Source organism: Myodes glareolus, chromosome 8 (genome assembly GCF_982192425.1).
Source record: "Myodes glareolus chromosome 8, mMyoGla1.1, whole genome shotgun sequence".
Classification (NCBI taxonomy): domain Eukaryota; kingdom Metazoa; phylum Chordata; class Mammalia; order Rodentia; family Cricetidae; genus Myodes; species Myodes glareolus.
In genome coordinates this window covers 20,787,034-20,809,551 of record NC_142033.1, presented here as the reverse complement: position 1 = coordinate 20,809,551, position 22,518 = coordinate 20,787,034, and the positions used below count along the sequence as shown (strand labels likewise).

General features: G+C 36.2%; 1 protein-coding gene across 1 annotated transcript; it reads right to left on the bottom strand.

Moving 5' to 3' along the window:
* Positions 1 to 2,450: 2,450 nt before the first annotated feature.
* Positions 2,451 to 21,076, bottom strand: LOC125406235 (UDP-glucuronosyltransferase 2B17-like). Its single transcript, XM_087908918.1, has 6 exons — positions 20,308 to 21,076; positions 18,749 to 18,897; positions 17,216 to 17,347; positions 11,814 to 11,901; positions 11,121 to 11,340; positions 2,451 to 4,588 (listed from the first exon to the last, which is right to left on the bottom strand). Exons 1-6 carry the CDS (start codon positions 21,029 to 21,031, stop codon positions 4,309 to 4,311), a joined length of 1,593 nt encoding a protein of 530 aa, XP_087765044.1. The 5' UTR covers positions 21,032 to 21,076; the 3' UTR covers positions 2,451 to 4,308.
* Between the last annotated feature and the right edge of the window lie 1,442 nt (positions 21,077 to 22,518).

The window sequence follows — 22,518 nt, the reverse complement described above, 5'->3', positions numbered from 1 at the left end:
AAGTGATGCCCAATCATACTACCAAAGCATTTGTTCAACTATGTTCATAGCAGCACTATTTGTAATAGCCAGAACCTAGAAACAATCTAGGTGCTCCTCAATGGAAGAATGGATAAAGAAGGTTTGGCATATATACACATTAGAGTTCTACTCAGCAGTAAAAAACAATGACATCTTTAATTTTGCATACAAATGGAAGGAAATAGAAATACTTTGTTGAGTGAGATAACACAGACCCCAAAAGATGACTATGGTATCTACTCACTCATTAGTGGATTCTACCTGTAAACAAAGGACATTGAGCCTATAGATCACGATCCTAGAGAACCTAAATAATAAGGTGAACCTAAAAATAAAAAAACATATATTTATCCTCCTGGATATTGGAACTAGACAAGATCACTAGGCCAAAATTGGGAGCATGGGGTTGGATGTGGTGTGGGAGGAAGGGGAAATGGGAAGAGAGAAGGAAGAAGGGGAGGATTGGGGATAGTTTGGGGGAATGGGGTGGATGAGATGGAAGAAGGGTGGATATGGGAGCAAGGAAGAAGATATCTTAATTAAGGAAGCCATTTTAGTGTTGGCAAGAGACTTGGCTCTGGAGCGGTTTCCAGGTGTTCAAGGGGAGGTCCCCAGCTAGGTCCTTGGGCAGCAGGGGAGAGGTTGCCTGAACTGGCTTTGTCCCATAGCCACACTGATGAATATCTTGCCTATCACCACAGAAGCGTCATCTGGCGATGGATGGAGATAGAGACAGAGACCCACACTGGAACACTGGACTGAGCTCCCAAGGTCCAGATGAAGAGCAGAAGAAAGGAGAAGATGAGCAAGGAAGTCTGGACCATGAGGGGTGCATCCACCCACTGAGACGGTGGGATTGATCTAATGGGAGCTCACCAAGGCCATCTGGACAGGGACTGAATGAGCATGTGATCAGAATGGACTCTCTGAATGTGGCTCACAATGAGGGCTTACTGAGAAGCCAATGATAATGGCACTGGGATTTGATTCTACTTGCATGTACTGGCTTTTTGGGAGCCTAGTCTGTTTGGATGCACACCTTCCTAGACCTGGATAGAAGGGGGAGGTCCTTGGAATTCCCACAGGGCAGGGCACCCTGACTCCTCTTTGGAGAGGGAGAGGGGAAGTGCGAAAGTGGAAGGGAAATGGAAGGAGGGGAGGAGGAGAAAATTTTTAATAAATAAATAAATAAATAATAAATTGTAAAAAAGGAAAGAAGCATATGGACCTCACTGTTCTAATATGCATGCAGTACAAATCTGGTCAGGTTGTAGATCACATGACATGATCCTCCTGAGAAACAGCTCCTCAAGCCTTTATTTTGAAGACTTTGAAACTAGACTCTGTGTGACCCTAGCTTTTGTTACCATCGAATTTCCAGCACTGTTGCTAAGCTCACAGGTTCTCCTTGTGCTCTCAGGGTCTTTCTGGAACCCCTGCTGTGCTGACCTGACACAGCTTAAGGACTTCACCATGGCAGGGGTCCAGGCCACAGATCCTTTCCTAGGCATCCTCATGGAAAGAGATTCCCTAATGGAACCCTGCAGCAGCATTTTCTGACTGAAAACTCTTCCCTGCTTGGTGAGATATCTGTTAAACTTTTATTTTTAAGATATTATAGGAAATGTTTGCTGTGGATAACCCAAGCATATTCAAAAGACAAATCTTGTGTGGACATCCTAATTGCTGAGTTCCTCACAGCCCACTGGCCATGCGCTCTACATTGTCATTCTAATTGTTTACCTAATTCAAAACGGTACAGCTGATGAGCAAGTGCAATTTAGAGAGCAACATTCAAACTTAACCCTAAACTTTAATAATTGAAAAAAAAATACTAACAGGAGAAACATATTTTTTTTTTGTCAAAGAGTGTATTTCCAAATTAATAAAATATAGAACTTTTTTTGTCTCGTTTAATATTTTCATAGGAAACAGCAGGATCAAGATAATGATGGAGAACCCACAGAACAGCAGACCTGAGCTAGTGAGAGTTCATGACTCTGGACCAACAGGAACGGAGCCTGCATGGGACAAATCTAGGCCCTCTGCATGTGGCTGACAGTTGTAAAGCCTGATATGTTTGTGGGGTCCCTAGTAATGGAACCAGGCCCTATCCCTGATGCATGAGCTGGCTCCTTGGAACCTATTCCCTATGTAGGAATGTCTTGCCCAGCTTTGATGGAGTGGAAGGATCCTGGTCCTCTCTCAACTTGATAGGCCTTGCTATGCTGACTCCCATGGGGGACCTGCTCTTTTCAAAATGGAGGAGGCACAGATGGAGGGTAGTAAAGAGGTTCATGGATGGAGGGAAAACTGTGGTTCTTGTTAAAAATAAATGAAAAATAATAATAAAAGTAAACAAAACATTAAAGTAAAGTTAACAAATAAAACAAAAGAAAAAGAAAAGACTACATTTAAATCTTTCCCCATCATTTACAACACAATATCAATGTTTTATTCAAGTCTTCTTAACATTGTCTTTCCTGTTCTGAGGCAATCATCAGTAGGAAATTATGATAAGATGTATGAATTTTGTCAGTTATTGTTTTTTGAATTAATTGTTGAACTAATTCCCTCATACACATGTTATTAAACAACACCCAGCTGTAGTCACAACTCGTATGAATATGAAAAGGACTTTGAGGATGAGATCCATACTTGTTTAAATTTTTGTCACACTATTATTTTATAAAAGAATAAGGGTTATTTCCTTGTTTAATTTTTTCCCACAGTTTTTTATTGATTCTTTGAATTTCATATCATACACCACAGACCCACTCATTTCTCAGGCTTTTCAGATCTGACTTCCACCATTGTAACTTGCCTCCCCAAAAGACAATAGAAAATTAAAATTACAAAAAAGTCTCACAGTAGATGGTGGAGTGAGACACTGTGTCACAGTGTATACTCCTTAAACAAACAGCTTTACTTGTGAAAGTTCACTGCAATGAGTCATTGGACTGGTCAAGGCCTCTGGATTCTGCTACACTATTGATGCTGGATCCTCTCTGAGACTCCTCTGGGCTATCCAGTTGCTGCCCTGTGTCATGGAGATCCTGCAACTTTGGTTCTGCAAGTCCTGCCCCGGTAACTCCAGCAGCTCATAGATGTGGTATGTGCTGGGCTGGACAGCTCAAAGCCCGGGATCTGGGCTTGAGTGGTAGCTGATTTGGTCACTGATGCTAGCTCTCTATGACGCCCAGGTGAGGGGTGAGACTGGCTTTTCTGTATTCACACAATCAGGGTTAGCTGTTGCTCACCCATGTTACCAGGGCCAACAATCTGACACTGACAAGATGAGGGGTAAGGATCAGCTCTCCCACACTAATGAGGCCATGCTCACCTACACCTTCGTTTAAGGCCAGCTCTTCCTAGCTGCTCAGGCAAGTTGCAGGGCTAGCTAACCCTAGTCTTGTGGCCATTAATCGTTGGGTTTAGTTCTCCCATGCCCACACCATCTGAACCAGCTCTCCCTCACTGCCCATGCTAGGGACAGGCCATCTCTTCTGTACTTTTATCACAGCTGGTGCTACTGTGTGGTAGCTCCTGAGGGGCTGGATCAGTTCATCACCGTACTCAGACAACATCCTGGCCTCAAATGGGAGCCCAGACCAAGAAGGTCCACATTGCATGGACATTGACACAGACCCCTGCTACAGAAGAGCCATGGCCCTCTGCAGCAGCACAGGTCCAGATAACACCATCACCTCCGATAGCATTACAGAGCTCTCTCATCAGGCCCTGCCTTGCTGCCTTCACTGCTACAGTTCCACCTCTCTTCACAGAGAACAAACTGTTCCCACGTCCCGTTCTGTCTTGCCTGTCCATCACATATTTTCTTATCATAATGCTGCATGCCCTGAATAATGAATGCCAAGGCCTCTCTTAGTTTTTAAATTTTCATTTTTTTTTGTTTGATAAAGAAGAGGGTTTATTTCATCTCACGGCTCCCTGTCCATTGCTGAGGAAATGTAGGGCAGGGGTTCAAGGCAGGACTCAGGAGGCAGGACTGAAGCAGATACCACAGAGGAAATATGCTTACTAGGGTGTTCTTTATCATTTGCTCAGCTTATTTTCATTATGTCTTTTATTTTGTGAGATTATAATATATTATTATAATTATATATATTATATATTATATAATTATAATTATATATTATTATATATTATAATTCCCTTCCCCTCTAATGAAGATATGCCTTGATAGAGTAATCAGTGAATGTTCAGAAGGCCATTCACAAACTAGAACGATGCTGAAATGTAGTTCATGTGCCTTCTCAATGAGCTCTACTCACTCTTTGTTTTCTTTCCTGTCTTTACAAACTTTTGATAAATGAATAAGAAAGATTTCATGGAAAGGAAAGTTATGGCTGCCACACAGGCCAGTAGGAATCCAATCACATCCAGAGAGTGGTACTGGTACCAGGTGAGGTTGTGTGCAAGTGGCCTCAGGTGCTTGGCCCCTTTGTGGCGCATGACAAACTCAATCCAGAAGATGACTCTGTCCAGGGGTTTCATGGGCTGGTCATGGTGAATGGTTGACAACCACATTGCATTCTTTTTATAGCTGACAGAAGGAAAACAGACATTAGCTTACATTAGAAATGAAAATTGCACATGTGTAAACATTAATCACATCATATAGAAGGAAAATATATTTTGTTTCATATTTTGTTTCATGTTCATGACTAAGAAGATCTTCAGAGGCATGTCTGAGTTCCTCGAAAATTAAAAATTAAGCATTTAAAAAGAAAAATAAGAGAGATCAAATATTCCTAAAGTAGAGTTTAGAGACAGTTAAGTCTTAAATACAAAATAAATCAAAATGAGATATTATTTGAGTATTTAAAGTTTCAGTTACCCATAAGCAATTAGGAGTAATTTTTGTGTACAAAATATGTACTGGTGTCAGGATGGATAAGTAGAAAGCAAATCACTCTTGAGTCCCCATGGTAGTGCATATCTGCGTAAATTTGATAAAGATTGAAATGAGATTTTTATGGCACATCTATCAATGATTAGTGTTTTTCATTACAAATGTTTCCTGGTTCTTAATAATTATCTCTAATAGCTGCTTCTCATTGCTTTTACATTTTTCTAATTAAGGTCATCAACTAATTGATAAAATTAATAGGAAGAATAATTTTCTTCTTTGTTTCTGTATTGAATTTTTGGTTACTTTTATGATTCTTATTGTAAAGTATAATCACAAATTTTTTTGCTATTACTTTTAAATATGCGTATGAGAAAGTATATGTGTAAAGTGTGTAAACTGTGTGTGTGTATGTGTGTGTGTGTGTGTGTGCTATGAGATCTGCTGGTGTTAGAGTTACAGATGTTTGTAACCAGCTGATGTAAATGTTGGGAATAGAACTCTGGTCCTCTGCTAGCGTAGACCTTCCCTTATTGACAGAGTCAATTTTCAAGCCTAATTTTTAATTTTATTGTTGATATTTGTTTTCTGTTAGCACTGTAACTTTAGAAGTATGACTTGTAAAAGTTTCACACTGAAGTACAAATACAACTTGTACTTGATTCTAATGCTGAAATAATTATTGATAAGCATATAAAGGAGAAGGGTTATAAAGACAAGTCATCAACTCTGATGTCAGTTTAATGCAGTAAAATAGAAATTGAAATAATAGTAACTTACTGTCTTTTTATTTACAAAGCAAAGTGATAGAATTATGTATTTATTCTTATTAGATAATCATCATTTCTACGTATACATGTTACATTTATTTAAAATTTATTTTATAACTTATCTGATTAGGAAATTGAAAGAGAGGAAGCTCCTTAGGGAAGGGTGAGGATAGGTAATACAAAAGAAGGGCAGACAGTAATAAAGTATCATAAAAATATCAGAAAAAGCCATGAACAATTTTACTATTAATAATTCATTCAAATCACCCATAACACATACAATTTTTGTATAAGCATACATATATAATTTTAATGATCTTTTCTTCAACTGGACTGATGGTGCTCAATTGAAGAGTCAAAGAGCACCTTACCCAAACCTCACTACCAAACACGAGGAAACCTCTTTTTAAGATACTACTGGCCAAGTCTATCAAAGAAACTCCCTGAAAATTGAGCCTATTGAAATATCTTTTTCTGAAAAGGTAGAAGGTAAGTTTCTATCTATTGCTGAATGAGCATGCAATTCAGAAACAGAGCACAGAGACCTCTCAGCTGGAACTGACTTGACATCCCCCTACCTGAAAACTAGCTTTTGTGGTATAAAACAGTAGAGAGAATTGAAAGATTTTAAAAGTCAGAGGGAACTGCTATAAAGTTGTTTCCTTGATAAACTATACTCATAAAGTCTCAACAACATGAGTATCTAAACAAGATCTGAATAATCATGACACCTATAGTCATTTTTAGCAACATAGGTCCCTAAAAAAATCAGAATAAATATGAAACCTCTAGTCTTTCTCAAAAACATGGGACCCTAACAAAATCTAAGTAGAACATCTAGAGTTGTTCTCAATCAAGTAAATCCCTAAGTAGCACGTGATGTGGGTCTTTTTGTATAAACATTAAAAATAATTACATAGTATTATCACAGTATTCTGTGAATAATATTGGTTAATAAAGAAGTGACTTAGGTCAAAGACAGGGCTGAACAGAGCTAGGCAGGTAAAACTAAGCTGTATTCTGGGAGAAAGAAGGTGGAGTCAGAGAGAAGCCATGCATCGATTGTTCGGAGAGGAGATAGATAGTAGGTCCTTACTGGTAGGCCAAAACCAAGTGGCAATACACAGATTAATAGAAATTGGCTAATTTAAGATACAAGAACTAGCAGAAAATATGCATAAGCTAATAGAGAAAGCAGTTTTGTAATTAATATAGTTTCTGATTGGTTAGTTCGAGTCTGAGTGACTGGGAACAAACAAGCAGCTTCTTCCAAAAGATCTGAATAAGAATGACACCAGTAGTTATGCTAACATGAAACGGGGTAGCTTTCACTCTGGTCCTAACACCACACAAATTCTTTATAGTCACAGAAGTAATGCTGAAAGTTGGAAAGAAACATTTTTTTTTAAAAAAACTCTTTTTCGAAAAGTTTCCAAATGAATTTTTTTAATCAAAGAAAAGTAAGTATCAACATGTTAATTTGCTTCATAGTAATAAGTTTTCATTATTTAAATTTATTCAAAGACAGGTTGCATATTTAAATATCTAACCATACACTTACTTTTATGTTAATATATATGCTATTTCAATGTAGAAAGTTATAACTTTCATAAAATTTACCTATCTCTTTTATCACATTCAATTTCTCTGCTGTAATATTTTCCTATGGCTGGTACTACCTCTAATATTTTATTTTTGCAAGGAAGGCTGCTTGTTGGTACCTGGTCATCCAGTTAGCTTAGACCTGAAATAATCACATGGAAACTGCATTAATTAAATCACTGCCTGGCCCATTAGCTCTAGGTTCTTATTGGAAACACTTGTATAATTAATTTAACACATTTCTACTAATCTGTACATCACCACGTGGCAGTGGCTTACCAGCATTGTTCCAGCATATCTATATCCGGAAAAGGGGAAATTGTTTGGGAGTTCCTTCTGTCTGTGTGCTGCTATTATTGGTTAATTTATAAACCTTTTGATCCTATGGCAGGGAAAAAATAACTAGGTGGGGAAACTTAAGCTGTATGATGGGAGAAGAAAGGTGGAGTCAGAGAGATGCCATGAAGCTGCTAGAAATAGACATGCTGAAATTTTGTTGGTAGGCCATGACCACATGGTAATATATAGGTCGAGAGAAATGGGTTAAATTAATAAGTGTTAGGCAAAAAGTAGCTAGAGTTAATGGGCCAAGAAGTGATTTAAATTATACATTTTGGTGTGATTATTTCCAGTTTAGACAGCTGGGAACCAACAAATGGCTACCCTGTCCAACAAGAGGTGTCAATGTGGTGGACTGAAATCAATGTAAAATGTGAGAAAGCTTGAAAAGGAATTCTATACACAAAAATAAAGAGTTTAACACAGCTTCTTGCTGTTTGCTGGCAGTGTGCTGCAGCTCCCTTAAGAGATTTTTGTTTTCTAATTCAGTTGCAACCATTTTGAAATGCCAGCTTTTTGGCTGTTTCAGGAGATACAACATTTGGATTTGGATTTGTGAACAGACTGCTTCAACTAGCTTAATGACAGCATGGCCTGACTGTGTGCCTGAGAATGGGGCTGTGGGCATGGCTCTCAGAGGCAGCAACCAGCTCTGCCATTCTGGACTGTGCTGAGCAAGCAGGATGTTTCATACATATCATAGTAATTGAACAGCTTGAGTTTTAGACTGTACAGAAAATCAGGCAGTACCATATATATCATAGTAATGGCACAGTTTAAGTTTTAAGAATCAATTAGCAATTTAATAGCATTAAAATAATCCTGGACATTAAAGAATTATAGATACACAACAGGACAGATTCGGAAATAAAAGACATCTAAATGGGTCACAGTGTTGAATAAATGTACATAGATTTGGGAGAGAGAAAGAAAAGATTATAGAGAGTTGTTAAATAAGGAAATCATATAATAAAGTGTTTAAAGAGACAGAGTATAGACAGACATAGAATAAAAGGAGTAAAAAAAAAATTAGCCACATAAAGATAATGGAAAACTCACAGGGAGTCTGGATTATGTATATTACTGAGTTTTCTTTGAGTTTTTTGACTGTAAAGGAGCTAAGTAAAGAGGGACATTTTATTGTATGAGCTGCTAAGCTAAACCAGTATGTATATTATAATGGTATCATTTCTTCCAAATTTGCATTTTAGGATGTGTTGCCTTGGAAAAGAGGTTCTTCTCTTGTTACCACAGAGGTTGGAAACCTATATATTGCTTCCAGACCGGTGTGGTTTCTGAACCAAGATTCCTGGAAAGGTTGCCTTGAACACCCCTCAAAAAATTACTTTGTCCAATAAAGAGTAGTAAGCAGTTTGGAAAAAACTACATGCAAATTCCTAAATATTATTTATAAATGTGTCTTTATATTTAAAGCAAGATATGCTATAGAGATTTGCATTTGTATCGATCTTTGTTTATTGATGCAAATCTAAGGTCAATCTTTTTATTTGTATATTTCTGTTTTGATTAAGGTATTGTGATTGTGTTGTTCATTTAAAAATGTAATGTATAAGTAAGAAGTATAGGTTAATAAATAACCATCTAAATAATAAGTTTGTAGTCATGTTAGGTTTTCAAGTTATATAGAGAGATATTTTAGTTAGATATTCTTCAAATCTTTCATAGATCCTCAGAATATGGCATTTAAGTGTTTTAAGAAATTAGGACTTTTTATGACAATGAGACACATCTGCACCTGGAAGAGCAAGCTACTTCAAAAAGGAGATGGTCATCAAAGAGGTTCCTTATGAAGTTTCTTAGTCATTTGGGTAAGAAACTGCTCTTGTTTGGCCACATAAATGGACATGCTAGACCTTCAAAGAAATGACTGCTGAAATTGCCTAAATGTGAGATGGTTCTTCAGGGTTCCTGCTACATGAAAGAGTCTGCCAGATGTTCTGCAAGATACAATAGAATGTTACTGGCAAACTTCCAATATAGGCAACAGTATCTTTAAGATTTCCTACTTTATGAAAAACTCTGCTGGGTACTATGCGCCTGTAGGCTGAAGATGTGCCAACAATACAGAAAAACCTTGGGTGACCATCTAGGCAACAAAATGTCCCTTCAATTCTACAGTTTTAGAAATTGTTTGCATTGTACCTCCTGTTTACTTAGACAATGTCATATCCTTCTGGAGTCTTTGATGGAGTTGAAGAATTTATACTTATAGTTTTCCTTAGTTATGATAAAAGATAAAGTAGATATAAAAATTGTAACTGTAATTCTTGCTTGAGAACTGTTTTATTGATGCAATTTTGCTATGTTAAAGCCTTCCTTTTTGTTTAAACAGAAAAGGGGAAATGGTGGGAAACAGGGTCACTTTGTTCTGTTACGGCTGCCCGGCTAGCTTACACCTGAAATAATCAAAAGAAAACTATAGTCATCAAATTACTGCTTGGCCCACTAGCTCTAATTTCCTATTGGCTAATTCTTACATCTTCATTTAACCCATTTCTATTAATCTGTTTATTGTCACGTGACTTTGGCTTACTGGCAAGATTCTAACCAGCATCCATCTCAGGCAGGAGATCCACGACATCTGTCACTTTGTCCTTCTTTCCAACATTCAGTCTGTCTTCTCTGCCTACCTAAGTTCTGCCCTATCAGGCCAAGCAGTTTCTTTATTGATTAACCAATGAAAGCAACACATAAACAGTAGGACCATTATTCTTGCTTGAGAAGTTTTATTAAATGTAAAGCCTTCCTTTTTGTTTTAACAGAAAAGGGAAAATGTTGCGTGGGGGGGGGTCCTTCTGTCTGTGTGTTGCATTAATTTGTTAATGAAGAAAGAATTGCCTTTGCCTATAGCATGGGAGGAAGAAGGCAGAGTCAAAGAAATGCAATGGAGCTGACTCTGGAGACATATAGGCTGAAACTTTGCCTGTAAGCCATTGCCATGTGGTGATATGCAGATTAATAGAAATAGATTAAATTAAGATGTAAGAATAAACCAATAAAAAGCTAGAGATAATGGACCAAGCAGTAATTTAATTAATATAGTTTCTGCGTGATTATTTTGGTTCTGGGTAGCAAGGAACAAACAAGTGTCTCTCCACTCCAACTTTTAATTTCACTTCACTTCTTGGATATTTAAATTTTATACTATCCTTAAAACTCTGATCAATTACTTTACTAAAAGTATTGAAAATAAAAATTTTCCAATGCTGGTGAAATATGCCTGTTGGACAAGGTGTTTGGAGGATTAAGTAGAAGTATTATACTTTTAGGAAAAGTATGATTTACATAAAAAAGAATGATAAAGAACAACATGGAACTAAAAAGTAATATCAAAAAGAGGAAAGAAACATGACACTGAATCATGCCCTAATTTGTCTCTGTACCTTCCATTATTTTTGCCTTCAGGATAATTCTTGCTCCTTTGGCCTTCAAAAAGAATCATAATTAATGGTAAACAAATAACAACATATATACATTTCAAAAGGTATACTTACAAAGGATTATCTATGACGGCCTCCAGTGCACTAAGCAAATCTGCCCTTGTCATTGTTCTGAAATCTAATGAAATAGCTGCTCCTTTGGCTACTATGTAGGCAATGTTATCATGCTGCTCTCCAAACAAAGGAATGCCAATCATAGGGATTCCAAAATGGATCGCCTCATAGATTCCATTGGCGCCACCATGAGTTACAAAGGCTTTGGTTTTTGGATGACCTAGAATAAGATGAGTTCAGGATGATATTAATTAACATTCTTAGACATGAAATGAGAAATGTGCACTATGAGGAACTGAAAGGAGATTTTCTACATGAAGATTAATTTTACTTAATACAATTTATTAATTTAGCTTACCACACAATTTTTGTTTTCTCTTAATCCTCATCCCAAGAAAACCTATGTGAAGATTCTAATACTCATAACCTTGGTGAAATGTTTTCTTCTCTTAAAGTGAGAAGAAACTAAATTTGCAGAGAGATATTTTGCAGAATTGCTTTGGACTTGAAAGCTGAACTATGAAATCCTGATTCCAAGTTTAATACATGTGGTACATGGTAGCTAAGAGATAATGGTTATTAATAACAATCAACTGCATACCAGAACTTGTTATCTTAAATAAACAATACATTCACTAAGTGTTCTATAAAGGATTTTGAAGTCAGCTAAGATAGGTTTACTGAGAGTCTTACCTAGAAGGTCATTCTGGGGCAGCCATTTGTAAACTCTGGTATTGGGTCCTAAGGTATCTGGTGTTTTGCCCTCAAATCTCCAAATAACCTGTTAAAGATTAGATCATCTTTATTGCTGGAGCCAAATTATATTTAGGAATACATATAATATGTATATATGTATGTAACAGCATTCATAAAAATAATGGTATGAATTTGAAAGAGAGCAAGGAGAATGGATATGAGAGGATTTGGAGGAATAACTGAAAAGGAGAAATGATGTAATTCTATTATAATTTCAAAAACAGAAATTGTAAATATAGATCTTCTTATGTTTAAATATACCGTAGGTAAATACCTCCCCTAGGAGGGATGAAGACATCAGAAGGGGAAAATATCGAGAGATCTTGAGAGACTGAGAAGATTGCGCCAGCAGAGTCTGTGTTTAACTTCACATTCCAGAAGGTTAAACATAATCATCATTTTTCTAAGCAGAGATGTTTAGACAAATGAGATAGCTAATGATACATGAAAATATTTAATACACTTCCACGGTGATATAATTCAATCTCAGAGAAGAGTGTTTGACAGTTCTAATAGTCTACTTTTAACACCACTATATTTTAAATGCTTTGGGGGGGTTTACTTTTATTCACATTTTCTATGTTATTTTCATTGAATTTCAAGTTGTTAGACTTTGATTTCTTATTTATGACAAATATTTCTGATCCACAATTCTCTCTGGTCTGAAGTTTTTTGAACCAATGCCATCATGTTGACTAATAGGAGTATGGAATCATCTAGCCCATCCAAGGAGTAATTTTGCATAGTGTAGTTTTAAAACATGATCCACAAATGGGGTCACATGAGTAGAATTCTGAGTGCTTGAGAGAACACTCTAAGAAAATGAGAGTCTTGTGACCTCAATTTCTTCAAAATGCAAGATTCTTTTTTGGTAATTGTGTTTCACCAAACTTCCAGGTATAACAGATAGAGTGGATCTATTTCAGGTTAACCACTACTGCTTGCTATTGTCTCCAGATCATGTTTAAACTGTCCTGTGTGTTTCTGTTGTGGTTTGATAGAAAATGGCCCTCTAAGCAAGTGGGAATATCAGGAGGTGTGGCCTTGCTGGACGAAGTATGTCACTGTGGGGTGAGCTCTGAGGTCTCTTTGCCTCAAGCTTATCTCAGTGTGACTTTCAGTCGACCTCAGAATCGGAAATGCTAATGAAAATATTGAGTTATTGAAAATGAAATGTCTAGGAAGAGTTACAAGGGATTATGGAACCTATATTCCCATGTGGACAAGAATATAAACATGACTTGGGTTTTTCATAAGAGTCAAAATTATATAAAATCTAGTGATCCTGTCTGGTTTGTTTCTAAAGAAAAGAAATAGGCTCTTCACAAGGTTGTCAGAGAACAATGGAGAATAAACACATAGAGACTTCTTTTTCTTCCTGAAATTCTCCTGGTTTTATAATTAAAAATAATCTGGCAAATGGAGCTGATTGAATGACTTGTGAAATGTTAACGCCATCATGTGGTCAATGGGAGCTCTATAGTCAGGTTTACCTAGAGACAGTTATTTAAGATCAATTTATAATAGTTTTGTATTTAAAAGATTCCTTATATACTACACATATTTATTCTGATAATAAGGTACATTTTGCTTTTTCTCTTACTTCATTCCCTCACAAAGAAACTTAACTCTGATACCTGTACTTTATAACTACAAGGCATGACATAGTTCTCTACCATGTGTCTTTTCTATGAAACAGAGATTTTAGAGCCTGTGAGGGAGGATTTTCCTCAGACTTAAGTTTGTTAAATTCAAACCTGGGACTTCCTTTTCCCTGCAAGATGTAGCATGCTCAGGTCCCTGCATGGTACCATACTTCCCTTCATTATGATAATGGTTAAATGAGCTACCACATTTAAGTGTATTTATGATTACAGGTGCCATGGACATGATGTCTCTTCAGAGCAACGATAACCCAAGTAAGACTCTATGGAAAAACTTATTTTTTGTTACACATGGCTTGTCGTACTGATCATATACAACTTCAATTCGTGATTTTTGCTCATATGCCTTTCTAAACCCTCAGACTGTACATTGTCTGATTCTCTGATCAGAGTTAACTATTGCTTGTGATTATAACCCCAAGTTTCCAGGAGAAAGTGCTTTAGATGAAGAAGTATCTGACAGAGTATGAATGAATATTGGAAAGGTATATAAATAACGAGAAGAGATTCCCATTCAATTTGGGGTGACTTAGGCATTAATTTGAACTGCTATAAAATACTAAGTGAAGATAAGGAGGTTATTAAAAATGTGGACGAAATAACTAATTCCTTGCATGAATATAAACTGGATGATAACATCTTAAATTTAGGAAAGAAGGAAAATCTAGGAATATTTCCTAGTGTAGCTAAAATCAAAGTAAATACAGCACAACTGTCAAATATACGGGTGATAGCACCCTCAGCTCAATTTTTGGAGTCTCCTTTAAAAATGTTTCCTGTATTGCCTGCAATCTGACTTCAGATCTAGGACAGTAGTAAAAATACAAAGTCCCTCTGTGCCTTATGGCTGACTTCATAGAGAAACTTAAAGATGCTATTGAAAATCAAGCAAAAGAGGAACAAATTCGAGTGTTATTATTAAAATACTTAGCTTTTGAAAATGTTGATAAAGATTGCCAAGGATTAATCATGCCTCAAAGAGAGATAGAAAATGTTCTAGACTTTCAAAGGTAATTAACTTCAGAATGTAGGGACCTACAAACAAAGAGCAAAATTAGCTGGTATAGAAGTCTATGCATTACAAAAATAGATGTTAGGAAAGTGACCATTACTTGAAGAAGCAATGTAAATTGTCCCTACAATTGTAAGTTCAGAATCAATGAGTTCCTGGTTTTACCCTATATGCAAGGAAGGAAAACATTGGGTTAAGAAATGTTGAACCAAATTTGATAAGGGTAGAAATATACATTGCTTGGAAACAAAAACAATACCAGCTAACAGTAGGAAAATATGTTTAGGGGTCTCCTAAAGGCCCCACAAAATTAGAAGGTTTTAAGGCAACAATAACAACATTGATGTCAGACTTCAGATTATAATCAAACAAGTTTTTGTTTCAAGATGTCATACATGGAAGTGCTGCTATTGGGAGTCCTCGCCCTTAAGTATTGCCATTATACTCTTCAATGTCCCTTAAGGTTACACACAGAATATTGGGGACTTATACTGCCTCAAAGAGTTGGACTTTTATTGGGTTTCAGTAGTTTATCCATAAATGCAATCATAGTTCATACAGAAACCACTGATGAATATTTAACAGGGGACAGTGCAATCACAAATACAGTGCCTAGTAATTGATTGTTTAACCAGAAGGAAAATTGCAGTTATTACTATTGTTTAAATTGTCTTTCACAAAGAAACATGTTTTGTGAGCAAGGACACAGTACAAGTAAGACTATGTAGATTTAATCAACTTACTAAAGAAAAATGAGAAACCATTATTGGACTTAAAAGTAAAGGGAAAATGTTTACAGTATTCATTAGTTATAAGGGACTGATGCTTCTATTATAACCATGGAATAAAGGGCACCTAGATGGCTTGTTATGGGGGGTAATTCAACCCTAATAGAGTTGGGAACTATGAGTTCTAAATGATTAAACAGAATGCCACAAAATTACAATGTAAAGGCCCAGAAGACATATAGGAAATCCTCCAGCTTTGTGTTACTCATATTCTGATTAATTTTGGTAAAGAGACTTTCTACAAGAGACTCATGCAGAGATCTATATTCCCACATCTAATGATACCTGTTCTCCACAATCGAAATTCTAATGAAAGTCTGGGTTGTGAAAAATGAAAAGGACTAGGAAAAGAGATGCAGGAGATTATGTGACCTATATTCCCAAGTAGATAGGGACATAAGTACGACTCAGTTATTCATAGGAGTCAAAAATTATATAAAAACCTAGTGAACCTGTCTGGACATCTTGATGGTCTGTTTCAAAGAAAAAGATATGGACTCTTCACAAGGTCATCAGAGGACAGTGAAAAATGGGCACATGGAGACCCCCATTCTCCCTGCAATTCTCCTGGTTTTGTAATTAAAAAATAATCTGGTAAATGGAGATGGTTGATTGACTTATGAAATGTTAATGCCACCATGTGGCCAATGGGAAGTTTACAGCCTGGTTTACCTGAAGGCAGCTATTGTTGGCTTTTAATAGATTTGCATTTTTATAATATAGTTTTTACTATGCACATTCATCCCCATAATAAGGTACAATTTGGCTTTTCTGTTATTTCATTCAACCATAAAGGAAAGGATCTCAGTTGTGATATTAATGGATTGTATTAAACCAAGACATGACAAAATTCCATATTATGTGTTACTACTATGAAGCAAATGATTTAGAGCCTGTGAGGGAGTCTTTCCCTTGAGTGGGCTTAGATTTGTTAGGTTCAAACCTTGGACAAATTGCTAAGGTGCTTATTTCATATTGCAAAGTTGGCCTGGCTTCCTGGTTTTCCCTTCATCCTTCAGGACCTACCTGTGGGACCCTCCTGGCTAACGAACCCTGAGTGGTAATGGAAGAATTATAATTATTTGATTTTTAATTACGAGAGACATTTGTATATTGTGTAGTGTCATAGACACAAGCTCCCTATTTCTTCCTTGTGTGTTAGGATTTTCACTCTGACTGGTTAGGAGCAGAGTGGTGAGTTTATGATGCAGACATCATAAACTTTTATGATGCAGACATCACTGTGAGGGAAGCACATGTCTCTACTATTTCTTTGAATATTTCTCCTACAAATACTGGCAGGTCAACCAAAAAAAATAGTTTTTTTTCCTTTTATCGCATATTCTCTCAATTAGCCAAAAATGTATTTTGATTGACAGTTGGTGAGTCTAGGCCATCACCTTTAAATGGTCCTCTCAACTGCACACTGAACAGGCCTATTCCAAAATTAGGATGCAGAGTCATGTTGCATCTCAAACTTTTCAACACCTGCTTACTGTTATTGTGGTAGAAATACTAAATACAAATTAACTCACCCCTGAAAATCTAATTTATACAGTGATTTTAGTAATCAACAAATAGAAAAATGGACTCTGAAGAATTTGGCTATGTCTACATACTCTTGATAGCAATGTCATCATCATGACAGCATTTCAGAATGTTCCCACAGTGATCACTATGTTTATATTCAAGTCACTTTCAATCAAAAACTCCTTCTGCAGTATTGAAACATCTGTTGTGGATATCTGTTTGGCTAAGGGAAATTAGAGCTTCCTTAAAACTTTACCTTTCACAGAATCATTTCTATAATAAGACCTTTCAAGGACGTTCATAGACTCAGTAGAGAGTCACCTCCCATGGAATTCTTTCCCTCACCTTTTGTGGAATCTGAGCAAGGGCCCATGCGATTGCATTGGCTTTGTCTTCTGACATGTTGCTGACCATTGACCCCAGAGTAAATACCACGACACCATGCTCTCCAGAGGTCTGAACAAAGTCTTCCATTTCCTATGAAGAGAATTTGCTTCATGACAAAATACAGTTGTAGAATAATCACTTATGAAACATTTATGGAAGAACTAGGAGAATAAAAATCAAAGTGTTTATAGGAATATTTAGTAGAGTTGTGTTAAAACAAACAGAAGACAAGCATGGCAATAGCAAAGATTTGAACTTCGCAGTCATCTACACAAACTATACTCATACATTCTACATATATAGTCCAACAGATATTCTACATATTTTCCTCAGGAAAAATTTAAACTCAGAAGTGCAAGCATATTCTATGAATCATTCAAAAATTGTCACTTCGTTTACAAACTTTCTTCTTATAGAAATGGCTGTTATTTTTTTCCCTTGCTATTTTATTTTTCTCTTATAAGGTCTGATTTAATATTATTAACTAGTGTTTAATAAAATAATATATATTTTATATTATGTACATTGTTGTAGCTTTTACAAACATCCTTCTTTGATTGATAAAATGTTTTGATTCTTAATGAAACAAGAATAATTGCATGATAAACATATTGTATATAGTAATTTTCTGATATTGTGTATGAATAGGATATTTTCAAAGCTAATATACAAAATTTACTGGTTGGAGAGGAACTATATCTATTCTGTTTGTTCAGATATCAAACAATTCCTTAGGATATATGCTAATCATAACTTTTGGTGATGAGCATTTTATGATTGATGAATTTAACTGACTTAATATCTCTGTCTTTTGTCATGTGTTTATATGTGTGTGTGCTTGTGTGCACATATTTGTTTCTGTATACGTGTGTGTACATGTTTGTGTGCTTGTGTATAGGTGTGTGTTTGCGCATATGTGTATGTGTGCTTAAGTGTCTATGCTCATGTGTGTGTTTATATGTGTGAGTATGTGTGTGCCTGTGTGTCGGGGTTACTAGGGAGGTTCCTTGCCTTTGTTTAGCACATAGATGCCGAAAGTGAAAATGATGTCATCTTCTATAAATCTTCAACATAGTGTTTTGAAATTGTCTCACATTGAACACAAATACCAACATTTTTAACAGACTAGTGACCAGCAAGTTCAACCTGTGTATGCAAATTCAGTTCTGATGTCATTGGACTGTGCTGAGACACCCAACTTTTTACCTGAGTGTTGTGGTCCAATCATATATCTTCATAATTGCTTGGAAAGAACTTTACTCAATTGATAATCACCTAAGTACATTAACTGAACTAATTCAATTCACTGATAGGAATATTTCCCAGGTCTATCACATTCTTTCCTGAGTTTATTCACCTCCTCCTTAGCAGGATGCTTAAGTCAACTTTCTATAAATCTCTATCCCTGGGAGAAAAATCTAATGAAAGCTGTAGAATCACGTTCACCAGAAAGGAAACCAAATAAGAAAGTGATCTAAAGAATGTACTTACCTTCGGCAAGGGTTTTGCAGGTTTGCAGTGGAGACCTCCTACATAGTCAACATTTGGTAAGGTTGGGCGAGGAAACTCCAAATCCCAGTAGGATCTAATGAGCCACATTTCTGCTTTGCCTATTGTCTCAGTTAAGGTAGTGGGCCTTCCTAGAAGGAGAAATGAGCAAGTGAGAAGGAGAAAAGTTGAATGATTGTCATTTGAATATAAAATATATTTCCTTAAATGATGGAATAATACATGCTTGATATGGAACATGTGCATTTAAAAAACGGTGTTTATTGATATGCAACATAATTTGCAGTGTAATGATTTGTTGCTCACATGATATATATACATGTCAGTTTGGGTTTTTTTAAAAAGCAAACTGTAAAAATTAACTAATGTTTCTACATTAACTTGAAATAGTTATTGTAATACCCCCTAAGCCACTATCTAAAGAGCACACATTTTACTCCTCTCTCCATCTTTAAAAGGAACAGTGCAAATATAAACCACATTCCAGGTCCAAAAGTCCATGGCCAGATTTCCCCAGGGTCCTTGTAGTTTGTAGCCATTCCTTCTTCCTTGTTTTGTTAAAGGAGCTGTAAAGTTTATGAATTGTAGAATTTCTTAGTTAGTACTTCTACCTTTGTATCATATTAAGAAATTTAATAGTACTTATCTTACAAAAACAATCACAACATTTTCAGAAATTATGAGAATAGAAACTTTGGCTAGTTTTCCATATGAAATATTTTTTAAGAGGAAAAAAAAACCCAGGACTTCAAAAAATACAGACCGAGTACCTATGTATCCATGCTTCTGTAGTGTTTAAACAATGAATATTAGGAAAGTACACAATAAAAAAGTATGGTATTGGTTGAAACTCCAGTTCCACTTTTCAGTCTTGAACTAACATAGTATCTTTCAGGAGTAAAGAAATTCTTTAGGAAATACAACAAATATATTTTATAATTTACATCATTTATTTATGTATATGTGTGTCTGCATGAGCATATGCTAAGTGTATTCAGAAATTGGCAAATACCATAAAAGTGCAGCAATTTCACTGAAGCAGAACATACAGGCAATTTTGAGACATTGGACCTGGGTGGGTACCCAAAATAAACAGAAAAAACTCTTAACCTTTTGGATATATTTTCAGAACCCACAGTTATGTTTTAAATAAAGATAGCTGCCTATGTAAGAGAAAATAATTTCTTCAATGTCATATACATATTGAAACTGTAAAATATTTCATTCCTTATTATACATTAATTATGAGTTGGTTAAATAGCTAGTGACATATTAGAATAGATTAAAAATTACAGCAAAACAAGTAAGAACCACTTAGGAAAGTCTACTTGCTTCTCTTTGCGACTCTGGATCTCAGCATAATGTCCTGTATAAGGTCGGACACCTGCTTCTCTTTGATCAACAATATCAGCTTTAACAGTGCATATTACATTTGATCACCTATAAAAGGCAAGTTTACTTTGCACTTCATGGACATGACTATAGATTTAAATGCTTGTGAAATTTAGGTCTGTGAACTACTGAGAAGAAACATAACTCACCCAAAGTTTCACTGTAAAACTGACTCCATTTCTTCTCATTAAATGTCTCAAACCAAAAGTCAAAATACAACATACACATCATATTTTTTACCCTCTCCATGAATGTCATTTGACCTCCTAATCCTGACAAAATTATAGGTACATAGGAGGGAGGGACTAGAAATTTCCCACTGTACTTTTCCATTGTATAGCCAGGAGAGAAGCGAAGACTGTACAGAAAAGGGATCTGGAGAAGTTCAGCTATCAACTCCCCACAGGGAGCAATGGCATCTGAGAAAAGGACATCAAACTTGGATCTCTGTAGTTTTGTCATAAGTTGTTTGTTTGAAACTGTGTCTTTGCAAAGCCTTAGATAGTTGTCAGAGTATTCATTAATCACATTTTGTAGCAAAGGAGAGAAAGATAAACACAAATCTCTTGGTATCTCATAAGTCCATACATCAACAAGCATTGTGAAAACCTTGTCAAAATCATCTTTACTGATAGACGTAGGAAAACTCTCAAACTTCAGATCAGGTGATTTTTGGGGATCAAGAAAGATTGAAACTGAAGGTCTCAGAACTGTCACTTCATGACCCCTCTGTACAAGTTCATCCAGTATTGTCTTTAGATTCATCCAGTGACTGTATTCCATTGGCCATACCAACACCTTCCCACAGCTCCCAGATCTGAAGTAGCAACTCATCTGCAGGAGCAGCAGAACAGACATCCACTTCATAGTCATCCTGAGACATCAAAGTCTTCTGTTCAGAGTGTGTCACCTGTATCATTGCTTATCCTTATATCAAAGAAGAAAAAGCCTTAAGTTAAAATATAACCAGAGTTGAACAAGGCAAACGCACTAAATGACCACACTGAACTCCTGATCTAATGTAGATAGCAAAAGCAAATATTAATTATTTATATTTGCATGTCAATGTTTAATGACAAATGTTTTGTAATGAAGCAAATTCGCAAGTCAAGGACCTGTTTGCATAACTGTTCTGTTTCTAAGATATTTGAATAGTAGCAAGAACATTGGTTAGTGAGAGGTTAGTCAGAAAGTTCTTTTCAACAAAGAAACCAATATGAAGTACTTGTACAGCTTATAAGTGTTTTATTGATATCATTTAAGAAATTACTAAAAGACTATTCATAAACCTATTCACTTGCATGTAATTTCTTAAATAGGTTGGTAGTGCACCTAGCAAACTCTACTGACAGAAGTCCTGGGAAGCAGATAGACAAAAGTCTTCTACACATGTCCCTAGGTAAACGGAGGACTAGCAATTGAGTTGTTAGACTCATAGTTGACAGACTAACCTCAGTGATATTATCTGCTAAGGCAGTCAGTTGGTTCATCTTACTTGCCCACAGGCCCTTCATAAGCCCAAGAAGTAGCAGAATAGCTTGTTATCAGAATCTAGTCCACAAAGGCTCTAAAAAGTATGTGAGTGCATGCATCTACATTCCCTCCCCTCAAGGAAACACTATTACCACCATACCTGATGTCATCAATTTCTGTAAGATTGCACATGCAGATTCTGAAAACTTACATGTGACTTAGGTTTGTATTACCTAGGATCAGAAGAACATCCTGCTCTTGGATTGGGAGGATCAACATAGTAAAAATGGCAATTCTACCAAGAGCAATCTATAGATTCAATGCAATCCCCATCAAAATCCCATCAAACTTCTTCACAGACCTTGAGATAATAATAATTAATTTTATATGGAAAAACAAAAAACCCAGGATAGCCAAAACAATCTTATATAATAACGGAACGTCTGGAGGTATAACCATCCCTGACATCAAACTCTATTACAGAGCTACAGTATTGAAAACAGCTTGGTTGGCATAAGAACAGAGAAGTCGACCTATGGAATAGAATAGAAGACCCAGATATTAACCCACAAACCTATGAACACTTGATTTTCGACAAGGGGGCTAAAGGTATGCAATGGAAGAAAGAAAGCATCTTTAACAAATGGTGCTGGCATAACTGGATGTCAACCTGTAGAAGAATGAAAGTAGATCCATATCTATCACCATGCACAAAACTCAAGTCCAAATGGATTAAAGACCTCAACATTAATCTGACCACTTTGAACCAGATAGAAGAGAAAGTTGGAAGTAGTCTACAAGACATAGGCACAGGAGACCACTTCCTAGGTAGAACCCCAGTATCACAGACAATAAGAGAATCAATGAATAAATGGGACCTCCTGAAA

Excerpts from the sequence above, each read along its gene's own strand:
- LOC125406235 (XM_087908918.1), bottom strand. The coding sequence starts at position 21,031 with ATGACTATGAAGTGGATGTCTGTTCTGCTGCTCCTGCAGATGAGTTGC. Across the intron at positions 18,898-20,307 it reads GTTTTACAGTGAAACTTTGG|GAAGGCCCACTACCTTAACT; the intron begins GTGAGTTATGTT and ends TTCTCCTTCTAG. Across the intron at positions 11,341-11,813 it reads GCCCCAGAATGACCTTCTAG|GTCATCCAAAAACCAAAGCC; the intron begins GTAAGACTCTCA and ends ATCTTATTCTAG.